The sequence below is a fragment of the Mixophyes fleayi genome, chromosome 6 (assembly GCF_038048845.1).
Source record: "Mixophyes fleayi isolate aMixFle1 chromosome 6, aMixFle1.hap1, whole genome shotgun sequence".
NCBI classification, from domain to species: domain Eukaryota; kingdom Metazoa; phylum Chordata; class Amphibia; order Anura; family Limnodynastidae; genus Mixophyes; species Mixophyes fleayi.
In genome coordinates, this window is record NC_134407.1 from 219287053 (window position 1) to 219301487 (window position 14435).

The 14435-nt window shown below is 44.0% G+C and overlaps 2 protein-coding genes across 3 annotated transcripts in view; one reads left to right on the forward strand and one right to left on the reverse strand.

Annotated features, from left to right (window-relative positions):
• The window catches only part of LOC142160022 (uncharacterized), a 74027-nt gene extending 63225 nt beyond the window's left edge, over positions 1 to 10802 (reverse strand). Inside the window, exons 1-4 of the mRNA XM_075214942.1 lie at positions 10755 to 10802; positions 9022 to 9100; positions 8810 to 8907; positions 8549 to 8648 (exon numbers count right to left, since the gene is read on the reverse strand). Of these exons, the coding sequence (XP_075071043.1) occupies positions 8549 to 8648; positions 8810 to 8907; positions 9022 to 9055 (232 nt within the window). The 5' untranslated portion in view covers positions 9056 to 9100; positions 10755 to 10802. The remainder of the gene's footprint in view (positions 1 to 8548; positions 8649 to 8809; positions 8908 to 9021; positions 9101 to 10754) is intronic.
• LOC142159791 (uncharacterized) overlaps positions 1 to 14435 on the forward strand; it is a 1176369-nt gene that overhangs the window by 627190 nt on the left and 534744 nt on the right. The window lies entirely within an intron of this gene.

A 14435-nucleotide genomic window follows, 5' to 3' on the forward strand; every position in this document is an offset into this window, starting at 1 on the left:
GTGGCTTGAAAAAGAGGATCATTGCACAGTAGCCGGGACAGGGCTTCAGGAATAAGCTGACTATAAGCAGTTTTCAGATAGGGTTGACCATTATGTTTGGTGCGGTGAACCCACTGGTACTAGTTCCTAAAAGTGCTTTCATCTGAGTATTGTACATTTACAATAAAAGTAAGTTTTACTTTGCCATGGTGATTTCATATCCACAGAGGTACTGGATGTGCCAGGCTGGTACATAAGGACGTCTCAATGCAAACCACCCAGCTGGTGCGGTAAAAAAGCTAAACAGTCACCCGATATCCTCACACGCAAAAACACCCAAATACTGTTCCACAGTGCTTTTTTTGTAAGAAAAAAAGATGCCGGAACTCACATCACATAGTCAATCACTGTACACACACCCACACACGTCAGTTGTGTAATGAAACAGAACAGTAAGCACTCAGTGCGCGACCACACGACCAATCACAAGCTGAGCAGCGCCACAAGCCGAGCATTGCCATCACAACCAGCGCAGACGGAGTACGCATGCATCGGACTCGACACACAAGCAGCCCGCATGCACCGGTTTAATGATTTTGCCGCCGACCTGCTACTACGCTCGACAGGGCGATTCAAGTCCACATGGACCAAACATCAAATGTTCAAAAGTTACTTTTAAAACTTGGGAGAATCCGGCGAAAAAAGGTTCCGGAACTCAGGTCTGGTGAGTTCTATGACAAAAAAAGCAATGCTATTCTATCTGTACGGGTTTCCAACTGATGAAAATGTGGGCGAGCAGTGTGAATAGCAATTATTTGTACCACTACTGTTTTATGAAAACAGGGAATGTCATCTTCAAAAATCCCATGTGTCCCCATAACAATATGAAAATCCCTTCAAAGTGGAGACATTTTGTGAGCATTAACATCCACTTCATGTAATGTTCAGTTTTTCTTGATAGGAAAGTGAGAGAAAGTAAGTCCAGATATCCTCCTCTGAGGATGAATATTATCAGTAGACAATGACAAGGAAATTGGTCAGGGAGAACTTGTAGCTGAGCAGGGTGTGTGTTCCTCTGGTTTCAGATAGGGATGTGCACCGGCGATTTTTGAGGTCTCGTGTTTTGTGTTTTGGATCCGGATTTTCGTTATTTTTGAGGTTCGGATTTGTCTCGCAAAACACTTGACGAAAGGTCTCGGTTCGGATTTAAGGTATTGGATTCGGATTTTTTTTGAAAAAAACATAAAAAGTTTAAAAATCAAGTTTTTGAGCTTATTTTCACTCCTAGGCTATTATTAACCTCAATAACATTCAATAACAAGCATTTCCACTAATTTACAGTGTATTCTGAACACCTCACAATATAGTTATTAGTCCAAAACGTTGCAACAAGGTATCTTTCTGGACTGCGTAGAGGAGTGGGTCACCACAATATATATTAAAAACCCTGAACTTTTATGATTCGCACCAATAAATGTACCTGGACTGCGTAGAGGAGTGGGTCACCACAATATATATTAAAAACCCTGAACTTTTATGAATCGCACCAATAAATGTACCTGGACTGCGTAGAGGAGTGGGTCACCACAATATATATTAAAAACCCTGAACTTTTATGAATCGCACCAATAAATGTACCTGGACTGCGTAGAGGAGTGGGTCACCACAATATATTAAAAACCCTGAACTTTTATGATTCGCACCAATAATTGTACCTGGACTGCGTAGAGGAGTGGGTCACCACAATATATTAAAAACCCTGAACTTTTATGATTCGCACCAATAATTGTACCTGGACTGCGTAGAGGAGTGGGTCACCACAATATCTTAAAAACCCTGAACTTTTATGATTCGCACCAATAATTGTACCTGGACTGCGTAGAGGAGTGGGTCACCACAATATATTAAAAACCCTGAACTTTTATGATTCGCACCAATAATTGTACCTGGACTGCGTAGAGGAGTGGGTCACCACAATATCTTAAAAACCCTGAACTTTTATGATTCGCACCAATAATTGTACCTGGACTGCGTAGAGGAGTGGGTCACCACAATATATTAAAAACCCTGAACTTTTATGATTCGCACCAATAATTGTACCTGGACTGCGTAGAGGAGTGGGTCACCACAATATATATTAAAAACCCTGAACTTTTATGAATCGCACCAATAATTGTACCTGGACTGCGTAGAGGAGTGGGTCACCACAATATATTAAAAACCCTGAACTTTTATGATTCGCACCAATAATTGTACCTGGACTGCGTAGAGGAGTGGGCACTGGGCACCACAATAAAATATATAAAAAACCTTCAACAGATCTGCATTACACTACACATACGGCTGCTCCTCCATCCTCTCCATCATATACATGTTGGAGTTTTAGCGTGTGACAACCTCTTGTTTTTGATAATGTCAGTGCATTTTGAATATTTTTCAATTTGCCCCACACCACTGAATGTACTTTATCTATGATACGCAATACGCATCTATCTATCTTGACTGCGTAGTGTGGTGGCCCCGGTACACAATTTGGTACCGAGGCCACAATATAATTAAAAAACCCTCCACGTGTCTGAATTCCACCAAACAAGTATCTGGACTGCATAGTGGGGTGGCCCCGGTACCCAATTTGATACCGGGGCCACAATACCTCCTCCAAACATGGTACAGACAATTCGTCATTGAGATCCCAGACAGACAGGGTCAAAGTGTTATTGTTTGACTTTGTAAACCCAAAAAACTGTCCCTGTTGCACATAGTCGTGCAATGAAGACTGACTTTTTCATTTAAAGGCACGATCTTTCAAGTGTAGTGTTTGTAAGTCTAAGTCATATTATACTTTTGGTAAAATTGGTTTATTTTGTTCCTCTTTATGGTAATTAATTAGTAATAGAATTAAAGTAGGAAATAGAATTAAAGTAGGAAATAGAATTAAAGTATGAAATAGAGTGGTATAGAGTTGTAGTGTGGTATAGATAGAGTGGTCCACACAATATAATAATAAAACCCTTAACTGGTCTGAATTCCACCAAACAAGTATCTGGACTGCGTAGTGTGGTGGCCCCGGTACACAATTTGGTACCGAGGCCACAATATAATTAAAAAATTGGGCATCAACTGTCACCGTTGTTTAATATCTGATACACCTAAATATGGACTGCACAGTGGAGTGGCCCCGATAGTAAATTTGGTGCCGGGGCCACAATACCTCCTCCAACTTCCAAGTGTAGTGTTTATAAAGACAGACAGCGTCGAAGTGTTATTAGTTGACTTTCTTAACCCTAAAATTGTCCCTGTTGCAAATATTCGTGCAATGGACAGTTACTTTTCTATTGAAAGACTCAAGCTTTCAAGTGTAGTGTTTATAAAATATAAACAACAATACAGTAGTTTTAGAGCACGTCAATACCTCTTGTTTTAAATTATGACACGGCATTTTACTTTTGGTTTAATTTCTTGAATTTTTTTACATTTGGTTTTACTTTTTGAACATGGCAAACGACTGTTGCTTGGTCATATAATGCAAAAAAAAAAGTTCCAAGATGGAATTGTCCTTGGGCCCTCACACCCACCCTTATGTTGTTGAAATAGGACATGCACACTTTAACAAACCAATCATTTCAGCGACAGGGCCTACCAAACAACTTTGGCTGAAATGATTGGTTTGTTTGGGCCCCCACACCAAAAAAGCTATTCATCTCTCCCTGTACAGACTAAACAGGCTCTACTGAGGCAAGATGTCGTCCTCATCCTCAACCTCTGATTCCTCTCCCCCTACAGTGTGTACTTCCTCCTCATCACACATTATCAATTCGTCCCCGCTGGACTCCACAACCACAGGTCCCTCTGTAGTATCTGGAGGGCAGTGCTGTACTTCATTGAGGAATTGATTATTCATTTTTATAAACATCATTTTTTCAACGTTGTGAGGAAGCAACCTCCTTCGCCGCTCACTGACCAGGTTCCCCGCTGCACTAAAAACTCTTTCCGAGTACACACTGGAGGGGGGACAACTCAGGTAAAATAGAGCCAGTTTGTACAGGGGCTTCCAAACTGCCTTTTTTTCCTGCCAGTAACAATATGGACTGTCTGACATGTCTACTTGGATGGTGTCAGCAAAGTAATCATCCACAATTTTTTCTATTGTGACAGCATCCAATGCAGCGAGAGTAGACATGTCTGCAATGGTTGGCAGGTCCTTCAGTCCGGACCAGATGTTATCAGCATCCCCGCCAGTGCCTCTTTTGGGAAAACTGAGCTTTTTCCTCGCAGCCATAGATGTGGAAGAAAATGAGGGTGGAGCTGTTGGCATGTCACGGTCCTCTTCAGAGGACAATCTCCTGACCAGCAGGTCTTTGCACCGCTGTAGACTTGTGTCCGCCGGAAACAGAGACACAACATACGCTTTAAACCGAGGATCGAGCACGGTGGCCAGAATGTATTCCTCTGACTTTAAAAGAGTGACCACCCTCGGATCCTGGCAAAGCGTACGAAGGGCTACATCCACAAGAGCTACATGCTTGGTGTAATCGCAATGGCTTACCAGCTCCTCCCTCACTTTCTCCAGCTGCTTCTGCAACAGCCTGATCAGGGGAATGACCTGACTCAAGCTGGCAGTGTCGGAACTGACTTCTCGTGTGGCAAGTTCAAATGGCTGCAGAACCTTGCACAACACGGAAATCAGTCTCCACTGCGCTTGACTGAGGCGCATCCCCACTCCTTTGCCTATGTCGTAGGTGGCTGTGTAGGCCTGAATGGCCTTTTGCTGCTCCTCCATCCTCTGCAGCATATAGAGGGTGGAGTTCCAGCGCGTCACAACCTCTTGTTTGAGGTGATGGCAGGGCAGGTTCAAGCTTTTTTGATGTGCCTCTAGTCTGCGGTAGGCACTGGCTGAATGCCGAAAGTGTCCAGCAATTTTGCGGGCCACCGCAAGCATCTCCTGCACACCCCTGTCACTCTTGAGGTAATGCTGCACCACCAAATTAATGGTGTGGGCAAAACATGGGACGTGCTGGAAATTGCCCATATTTAATGCCCGCACAATGTTACTGGCATTGTCTGACACCACAAATCCCCATGAGAGTCTAAGTGGGGTAAGCCACTGGGAGATAATTTCCCTCATTTTCTCTAATATGTTGTCAGCGTTGTGCCTCTTATTAAAGCCTGTAATGCACAATGTTGCCTGCCTTTGCATGAGCAGCCATTTTGTAGATGCTGCTACTGATGCAGCTGTTGCTGCGGAAGGGGATGCATCTACCCAGTGGGCTGTCACAGTCATATAGTCCTTCGTTTGCCCAGAACCACTTGTCCACATGTCCGTGGTTAAGTGGACAGTGGGTACAACCGCATTTTTAAGAGCACTGAGGACACTTGATCGTATTTCTCTGTACATTTTTGGTATCGCCTGCCTAGTGAAGTGGAATCTCGAGGGGATTTGGTACCGGGGACACAATACCTCCATCAACCCTCTAAATCCCACTCCACTGATGGCGGACACCGGGCGCACGTCTAACACCAACATTGCAGTTACAGCCGCAGTTATACGCTTTGCAATAGGGTGACTACTATCGTATTTGGTGGTCATGGCAAACGACTGTTGGACGGTCAATTGTTTTGTGAAAGACTTAGCGGTCTTACGACTTCCCCTCTGGGAAGATGACCGACTAACAGCAGCAACAGCAGCAGTGGCAGTAGTAGGCGTACCGCTGCAGGATTCCTCGGATGAATCCCGTATTGAGGAGGACTCAGTCTGGCTGCTGACTTGGGCTGCAGGACTGAATCTGATGGAGATTGTGGAGGAAGTTGACGAGGAGGGTGTTGCTGGTGTGTATCCAACTGGACCACGGGATTTAGGTGTCCCTGTACCGATGAGGGTCCTAGCCCCAGTTCCTGAACTAACCACTGAACTATGAAGGTTATTCAGGTGACGTATAAGGGAGGATGTTCCTAGGTGGGCAAGATCCTTACCCCTGCTTATTTGAGCTTTACATAAGCTACATATGGCCATACATTGGTTGTCTGGATTTGGATAAAAATAACTCCAGACCGAAGAGGTGCATTTTTTGGTCTTCTGACCAGGCATGACGATGGGCTTTTTCATCCCATGGACATCAGCTGTTTCCCCCCCTGGTGCCTCATTTACAATAACCACATCACCATCCTCATCATCAAGTTCCTCTACAGCGCCAGCTACATCATCAATAGCCTCCTCCTGAGCCACCTCTTCCCGTACAGTGATGGGAAGGTCAGGCTTGACAACCACCAACACCCTTGGACTCGCCTTGGGGATTTGTGATAATTTCTCTTTAGAAGGCAGAGTTGTTTGCTGTTTTGTTGCTGACAGCATAACTCTCTTCAATTTTTTGTAGGGGGGGGGGAGGAGGAGGAGGGCTAAGATCCGTGGGTGAAGCTGAAACACTAGTCATGAACACGGGCCAGGGCCTAAGCCGTTCCTTGCCACTCCGTGTCGTAAATGGCATATTGGCAACTTTACGTTTCTCCTCAGATGATTTAAAGTTTCTCTTTTTGCTACTTTTTCTTAACTTGGGCTTTTTGGATTTTACATGCCCGGTACTACGAGATTGGGCATCGGGCTTGGAAGACGACGTTGATGGCATTTCATCGTCTATGTCATGACTAGTGGCAGCAGCTTCAGCATTAGGAGGAAGTGGGTCTTGATCTTTCCCTACTTTATCCTCCAAATTTTTGGTCTCCATTATATGTAGCACAAGATACTGCAGAATGTGTGAACTTGGTAATATTGCAGTACCAATGGACTTATACTGCTGGATTTGTTTTGCAAATTTGGTTATAATTATTATATATTTTTTTTTTTTTTAATTTTTTATTTTTTTTTTACTTTTTTTTTATTTTTAAAAAACTTGGGAATAGTGGGGAAATAACTATGCCCTTAGAAGCACAGAGCACAGGACACAGCACCACTGGACTGAACAGGACACGGCACAGGACCCAGCAGCACTACGGAACTCAGCAGGACAGAGCACAGGACACAGCACCACTGGACTGATACTGCAGAATGTGTGAACTTGGTAATATTGCAGTACCAATGGACTTATAATGCTGGATTGGTTTTGCAAATTTGGTTATAATTATTATATATATTTTTTTTTTTTTAAATTTTTTATTTTTTTTTACTTTTTTTTTATTTTTAAAAAACTTGGGAATAGTGGGGAAATAACTATGCCCTTAGAAGCACAGAGCACAGGACACAGCACCACTGGACTGAACAGGACACGGCACAGGACCCAGCAGCACTACGGAACTCAGCAGGACAGAGCACAGGACACAGCACCACTGGACTGATACTGCAGAATGTGTAAACTTTGTAATATTGCAGTACCACTGGACTTTTACTGCTGAATGTGTGAACTTGGTAATATTGCAGTATCAATGGGCTTATACTGCAGGATTGGTTGTGCAAATTTTGTGGTAATTAAAAAAAATTAAAGTAGTTTTTGGTATTTTTTAAAAAAACTTTTTTTTATTTTTTTAAACACAGGGGAATATTGGGGAAATAACTATGCCCTTAGAAGCACAGAGCACAGGACACAGCACCACTGGACTGAACAGGACACAGCACAGGACCCAGCAGCACCACTGACCTCAGAAGGACAGAGCACAGCACACAGCACCACTGGACTGATACTGCAGAACACAGCACAGCACAGCACAGCACAGCACAGCACAGCACAGCACAGCACAGAACTAAACAGCACAGAGGACCACCTAACACACCCTCCCTCTACCCTGATCAATGCCCGAGTGAAGATGGCGGCGACTAGCGGGGAATTTATAGGATCCGAGTATCGCGAGATCCGACAACGGGATTATGAGTCAGAGCCTCAGTTTCACTTTTGAATTTGGCGCCAATACCCGGATCTGTCTCGGATCCGACTCGGATCCGCAACGTTCGGGTGGGCTCGGATTTCATAAATCCGAGTGCGCTCATCCCTAGTTTCAGATTAGTCTGCTAGTAAGAAGCCTCAGCTTGGAGTTTGAGAAGAATTCACCAATATCCTCCGCCTGTTCTGGGCAGTAAGATGGTGTTTCCTCTTACTAACTTTACTCATGATCCGAAAAAATCCTGTTAAGTATGCTGTAGTGTCAGGATAGGTGCAAATAACCTGTGATCTCACAGCTTCAAGATAAATCACACACCCATAACCCATTTTACATGTAATAACATAGGTGGTTGTAGTGCTAGTATACAGCTTGGATCAAATACAATTTAAAGAATGTGATCATTACTGAGAACCACATATATAAATATTATTACTACTATTAGTGCACAGGGAGGAAAATGGATAATGTCACACAGGGTCTCATTCAGCTATTGAATCACTATGGTGACTTCCCTTGTACTGATATATAGGAATCACCAGAGTGTGGCGGGAGGAGACTGGTAGCTCACAATCATATGATGTGAGGAGAACAGAAGTCTAATAGGGGCTGATGGCTCCTGACTCCCCCACTGAGCAGATACTTTTCCTCATTAGTTTGTACAGACAGAAGAGGATGCAGAATAAGAGATTGATGTAGTACTCACCTGTTCGGATATCTGTAGGGATTTCCTGTTGATCACCCCTCACATACGTCTCTTCTTCTCCCTTTATATCTTCTGCCTTAATATCAGCCACGTTATCACCCTAAATTACCCACAAAGCAATAAAATACTACTTTGATAAGGTTTGATTAAATTATTTGAGATTAACCAGAAGAATATCAGTGTATAAGACACACACAGCTGCCGAACAGATCACAGTGAAAAGTCACTTTGCTATTTGGTGAGACCCTAAACCCTATTTACCCGATAGTCTTGTGGGATAATATGATTTTCCTCTTTACAATCCTGTGAAAAAAGTGGACGGAGACATCTCTCTGGGGTATTTCTGTTACTGGATCCATCTGTAGGAGACACATTGTAACTGAATACATTGTTTTGATGTAAATTTACTGTGTGTATCTAAGTGGCCATCAAAAATGCTTTCTCCTATACAATAAATAATAGTCTACTCTTACCCCATGACATGAGGGTTTGGTGATTCTCCATCATCACGTCCTTGTACAGAGCCTTGTGTCCTACTAAATACTTCCACTCCTGCATGGAGAAATAGACAGTGACATCCTCACACCTTATAGGACCCTGACACACACAATGATACATTCATCATCCAGACACATTCCCTGGTATTACTGTATAATGTCCCATTCCCAGCAGTCACCTCTCCAGTCAGCAGCAGAATGATCTTTTTTTAAATGAAAAAAATGCCAATTCAGAGTTTTTAGGGGTTAATTGTGCAAAAAGTGTTTTTTTTGCTGCAGGAGAGGTAAGTTGTAAGTTTCTATAAAGGATGTCACACAATATCTCATCTCTCCAGTCAGCAGGTAGATGACCTCCAGGATGAGATTTAATACCCATCAGTCAAATGACTGATCATCATTATCCTCTTCACGCCCATTCTGTTTGGGTCCCAAAAGTCTCTGTACCCGCACCTCTGCTTTTCTCTCTCTCCTACTCTGACCTTTCCCCTTCTGCTTCCCCCAAGGTGGCTACAGCTCTTTGAAAGATATATTACCCCATACATACAGACATACATATGGGGAAAGCATAAGTTGGGCTATCTAGAGGAGATGTGGTCCTGGCTGGCTTAATCTTTATCTGAACATGTCTGGAAGAGAAACACAGAAAGAGATTGACATGCGCACACAAAAAGAAGCAGAGAGAGAGACACATAGAGAAGCACAGACACGGAGAGAGAGCGACTCTGAGAACACTGATCACTATACACAGGTCACCAATAATCCACTGATCACTATACACAGGTCACCAATAATCCACTGATCACTATACAGAGGTCACCTATAATCCACTGATCACTATACAGAGGTCACCTATAATCCACTGATCACTATACACAGGTCACCAATAATCCACTGATCACTATACACAGGTCACCAATAATCCACTGATCACTATACACAGGTCACCAATAATCCCCTGATCACTATACACAGGTCACCAATAATCCCCTGATCACTATACACAGGTCACCAATAATCCACTGATCACTATACACAGATCACCAATAATCCACTGATCACTATACACAGGTCACCAATAATCCACTGATCACTATACACAGGTCACCAATAATCCACTGATCACTATACACAGGTCACCTATAATCCACTGATCACTATACAGAGGTCACCAATAATCCACTGATCACTATACACAGGTACCAATAATCCACTGATCACTATACACAGGTCACCAATAATCCACTGATCACTATACACAGGTCACCAATAATCCACTGATCACTATACACAGGTCACCAATAATCCACTGATCACTATACACAGGTCACCAATAATCCCCTGATCACTATACACAGGTCACCAATAATCCACTGATCACTATACACAGGTCACCAATAATCCACTGATCACTATACACAGGTCACCTATAATCCACTGATCACTATACAGAGGTCACCAATAATCCACTGATCACTATACACAGGTCACACTGGTATCACTCTGGAGCACCCAGGTGGGGTATGAGATCAAATTCTGCTGTAAATGTATTATATCAGGACCCCAGAGGCTGCTGCACCTGTATTACACTAATTACACCTCAAACTGTGTTATAATAACAGGGCCCCAGTCAGCTCACACGTATTATACTCACAGGACACCAGAGGCTGCTCCCCCTGTATAATAATGTATAATAATAATAACATAATTACCTGGTGCGGACACAGCAGTCACCTCTCTGACTCCTCCTACTCTAAGGTCACCCGGAAGTTGCGATAGATGACCGAACACTTCCGGTATGTAGAACACAGCGACGTTAATTTGGAACGCACAGACCGGAAGTCGGTGGAACGCACAGTCAGGAAGTTGGTGGAACGCACGGACCGGATGTCAGGTAACATCTTCCGGGTGAGAGGACGCAGTGACTGGCAGGTTATGTACCTACATAGATATAATGAGATATAACGATAAACATAACACAGGTAAAATAAAATAGGTGATGAATGAGGAGGATATAAGTATTATGAGGATTATACAGTAGGAATTACTGTGACTACCACAATATCTCTTAGATGCAGCTGCTGATTGTTACTTGGGACTAGGCTGCCTGTTACCTCCTGAGTGGAGGAGAGGAAAATTACTGTCACATATCTGTCAGTCATCAGCTGTAAGACATTACTTGTTCTGTACTGATATACGTCCTAAAGTACATTCACCTCTTCACTCTATCCTGAGGGATCAATGACATCCAAGTTATTTCCCTCTGATATAACAAGACCACACCACAATGGCTGCGCCCAGTAACATTTATGGTCCCCCTCCCCCCGCACTGAGATACATAGGATGACACAGCTGGGTGCTGGAGGGGAGATGTCTCCCAGTAGAAGAGGGCAGGGAGAGAGAAGGGTGTCTGTGAGTGTCACACACTGGGGGATGAGCAGTGACAGGGTGTGATGGGGACACACTGAGTATAAGGGGGTGTAGTGAAGAGCACAATACAGCCTGGGGCAATGTGATGAGTGGCTCAGTATATAATTGGGTCGGAGAGGACAGAGAGGCTTGTGATAGAAAAGCTGGTGGACAGGGGATGACATGAGAAAAAAGTTGTTAAACGGAATGGCATGTGAGAGGAAAAACAGGTGGGTAGGGAGCATGAGAAAAGGTGGTGGGCGGTGGGCAGTGGGCAATTGAGTTAAAAACTGGTGGGAAGAGGGTGGCATGTGATAGGAAAGCTGATGGACAGGGGGTAACTTTTGTGAGAAAATCTGGTGAGCATGGGGGGGAAGCATATGATAAAAAGCTTGAGGGATTGGGTGGCATGTGATAGGAAAGCTGATGGACAGTGGCTGATTTCTGAGAGAAAAGCTGATGGGCTAGGGAACATGTGGGAGCAATCAGGATCTCACCCTCTGATAGCATTACTTTCTCCCAATGAGTGTGTGATTGTCTCATCACTGAGCAAGTGCCAATCCCCACCCCCCTCTGAGCATGTGACAGTCATCGTACCCGGGGCACATGATATCCCTCCCCGGAGCTCGTAGCATGTGACAGTCGCCCACCCCTGTCCCTCTGAGGAGCGCATGGAATTCGTCACCGCAGAAGAGTGTGACAGTTCTCCTCCTAACAACGAACCTCCTCATGGAACCCGGAGCATGACTCTCCCCATCCATTGCTCGAACTGTCACAAGGAATTCAACACTCCTCCCAAAATAAGAGTCACACTCACTTTCCATCAGAGGGGTGACTAGAACTCAGAATAATATGTGTGTGTAATATATACATATATATATATATATATATATGGATGTGTATATATATGTGACTGGATCACTATTAAATAACTTTTGGTAAAAATGTATTCAAAGCAAAAAGCGCAGGGCACTTATTTTTGATATTGTGTATATTGTGAGATAGGATATTGTTATCTCTGAGACCAGGGTAGACAAGTTGTTTTTTCTGTTTATCCTTGCTAAAGGAAATACCTTGTTTCTGATGTATACCGGATACAATAAGTCTTTGTTTTAAAAGCCTTTTGTATATGTTAGTGCGAGGAAATGCATTCATGTCTAAGGTATATATTTGATTTCTGATAAGCATTTGTAAGTCTGTTGTGTAGTGTAGAGGATTTGTCCTCATTAAGGCTAATTAAGTCTATTCAATGTGAGTGACCAACACTTGAATGCACAACAGGGGGGCTGTTACCTGGGTGCAGGATCTGTTTGACAGACAGGAACTCTAAACAATGGAGACAGAACATCTGAAGGGGGGATGTGGAAGTTAAATTGTGTTAGATGCAATACTAGATTACATCCTGAGATCTGAGGGAATATTATAGACGGGTTGGAGCCAGCTAGGTCCAAGGGGCTGGCTTACTTCTGCTAGGAGTTATGTCAGAACTGTATAAAAGGTGAGCTGTGTGCAGGCGCGGGCTGGGAGAGGGAGGCCCGGGGGGCACACAGAAGGCTGCATCACATGACACGGAATGCATCGCCTGTCATGTGATGCGGCCACCTGTGCGCTGACGCAGCCGCATCTGATCTCATCAGATGCGGCCGCGGGTACAAATGTGGAATATTGCATCTGGGGGGCACCCCCCCCCCCTGCCCCCCTGGCTGTGTGAGCATGTAATGTATCATTCTGATGTTCCATCTGACCTGACCACTGATACCTTAAATCAGTGGAATTGTCCTTGTTAGGACACTTGAGCAATAAACATCACTCTGCTTCAAGACCCTGCTTGACAACTTCTTCAATATTGCTGTAATCCTGTGACCTGCCGATTAGACCCTAAAATCTAATCTGTTCTCCGGCTGATTCTGAGGTTTGGACCCAAGCTTTTCCAGTACTACCGCTCTGCCTGCTACCCATGCAGCTCTGGTTAGTGTAATAGGCCAGGGAGGATCCATCCACAGCAACCATGATCCATAGAAAGAGGTCCTGAGTTACCATCCCAAGTGTACCAGCACAGAAGTACACTAGCAGTGACAGTTACCCAGAAGGAACGTGGTTCTGAGCGCCATAAAGGAGCTCAGTGGTGGCAGCATTGTAAGCCCCTCCTACTGCGGCAAGAGGGCGCATTTGCGATAACGAAAGGGAATGGTGGCAAAGTAAGCCCAGCCGGTTCCCAGCAACAACAGACAGGGTGGCATAGGCGGTCCATCCTGTCACAATGATTAAATAGAGTTACACCAGGACCATCCCATTCAGTCTGCAAAGAATACACACCCAGCTCTGGTAATGGATTTTGAGTAATTCCATTCATACATCCCAGCTCACACAATCTTCCCATCCATGTCCCCACCCACGTTCTTAGGAACTCACAGCAAGCATTGACAGTAATCATTTTAGCCGGGCGAAAATCTAGAATTTGAATGCAAATTCTTCATAAACACCAGACATCAGGAGGGCTGGGAGCCCCTCACCTACGGAAATATTACCTAACTACTCACCTTTCCCAATGTGTGGCTTGGCATTCTCCGCCACATCAAGAAGTGTGGACACACATACCATCAGACTTATTGTCCTTTTTTTCTCCCCATATTCCCTCCTATGGACAAACCAGAGAACTAAGACAATCTACAGTATCACATTCCTATGGTCATATTCTCCCTCTCTATATGGGATGTGGCTACACGTACCCAATTACTCTCCAGCTACTCGATGCTCGCCCCACTTTGAAACACATGCGTTCCCCTTAGGTTAGGAACACTGACTCTTCAGACACTGGACGCGACGCAACCTATTTATGCGAGATCTAGCCCCCATGCACAATTTCCCAACATTTGCTGCCTTTAGTGCCACATACAGCTTCCCAACCAGATATTTTATCAATATCTCCAACTTCGACACTACTTTAATTCTCTGAAGCTCTCTTTAGCGACTAAGCAACGCTC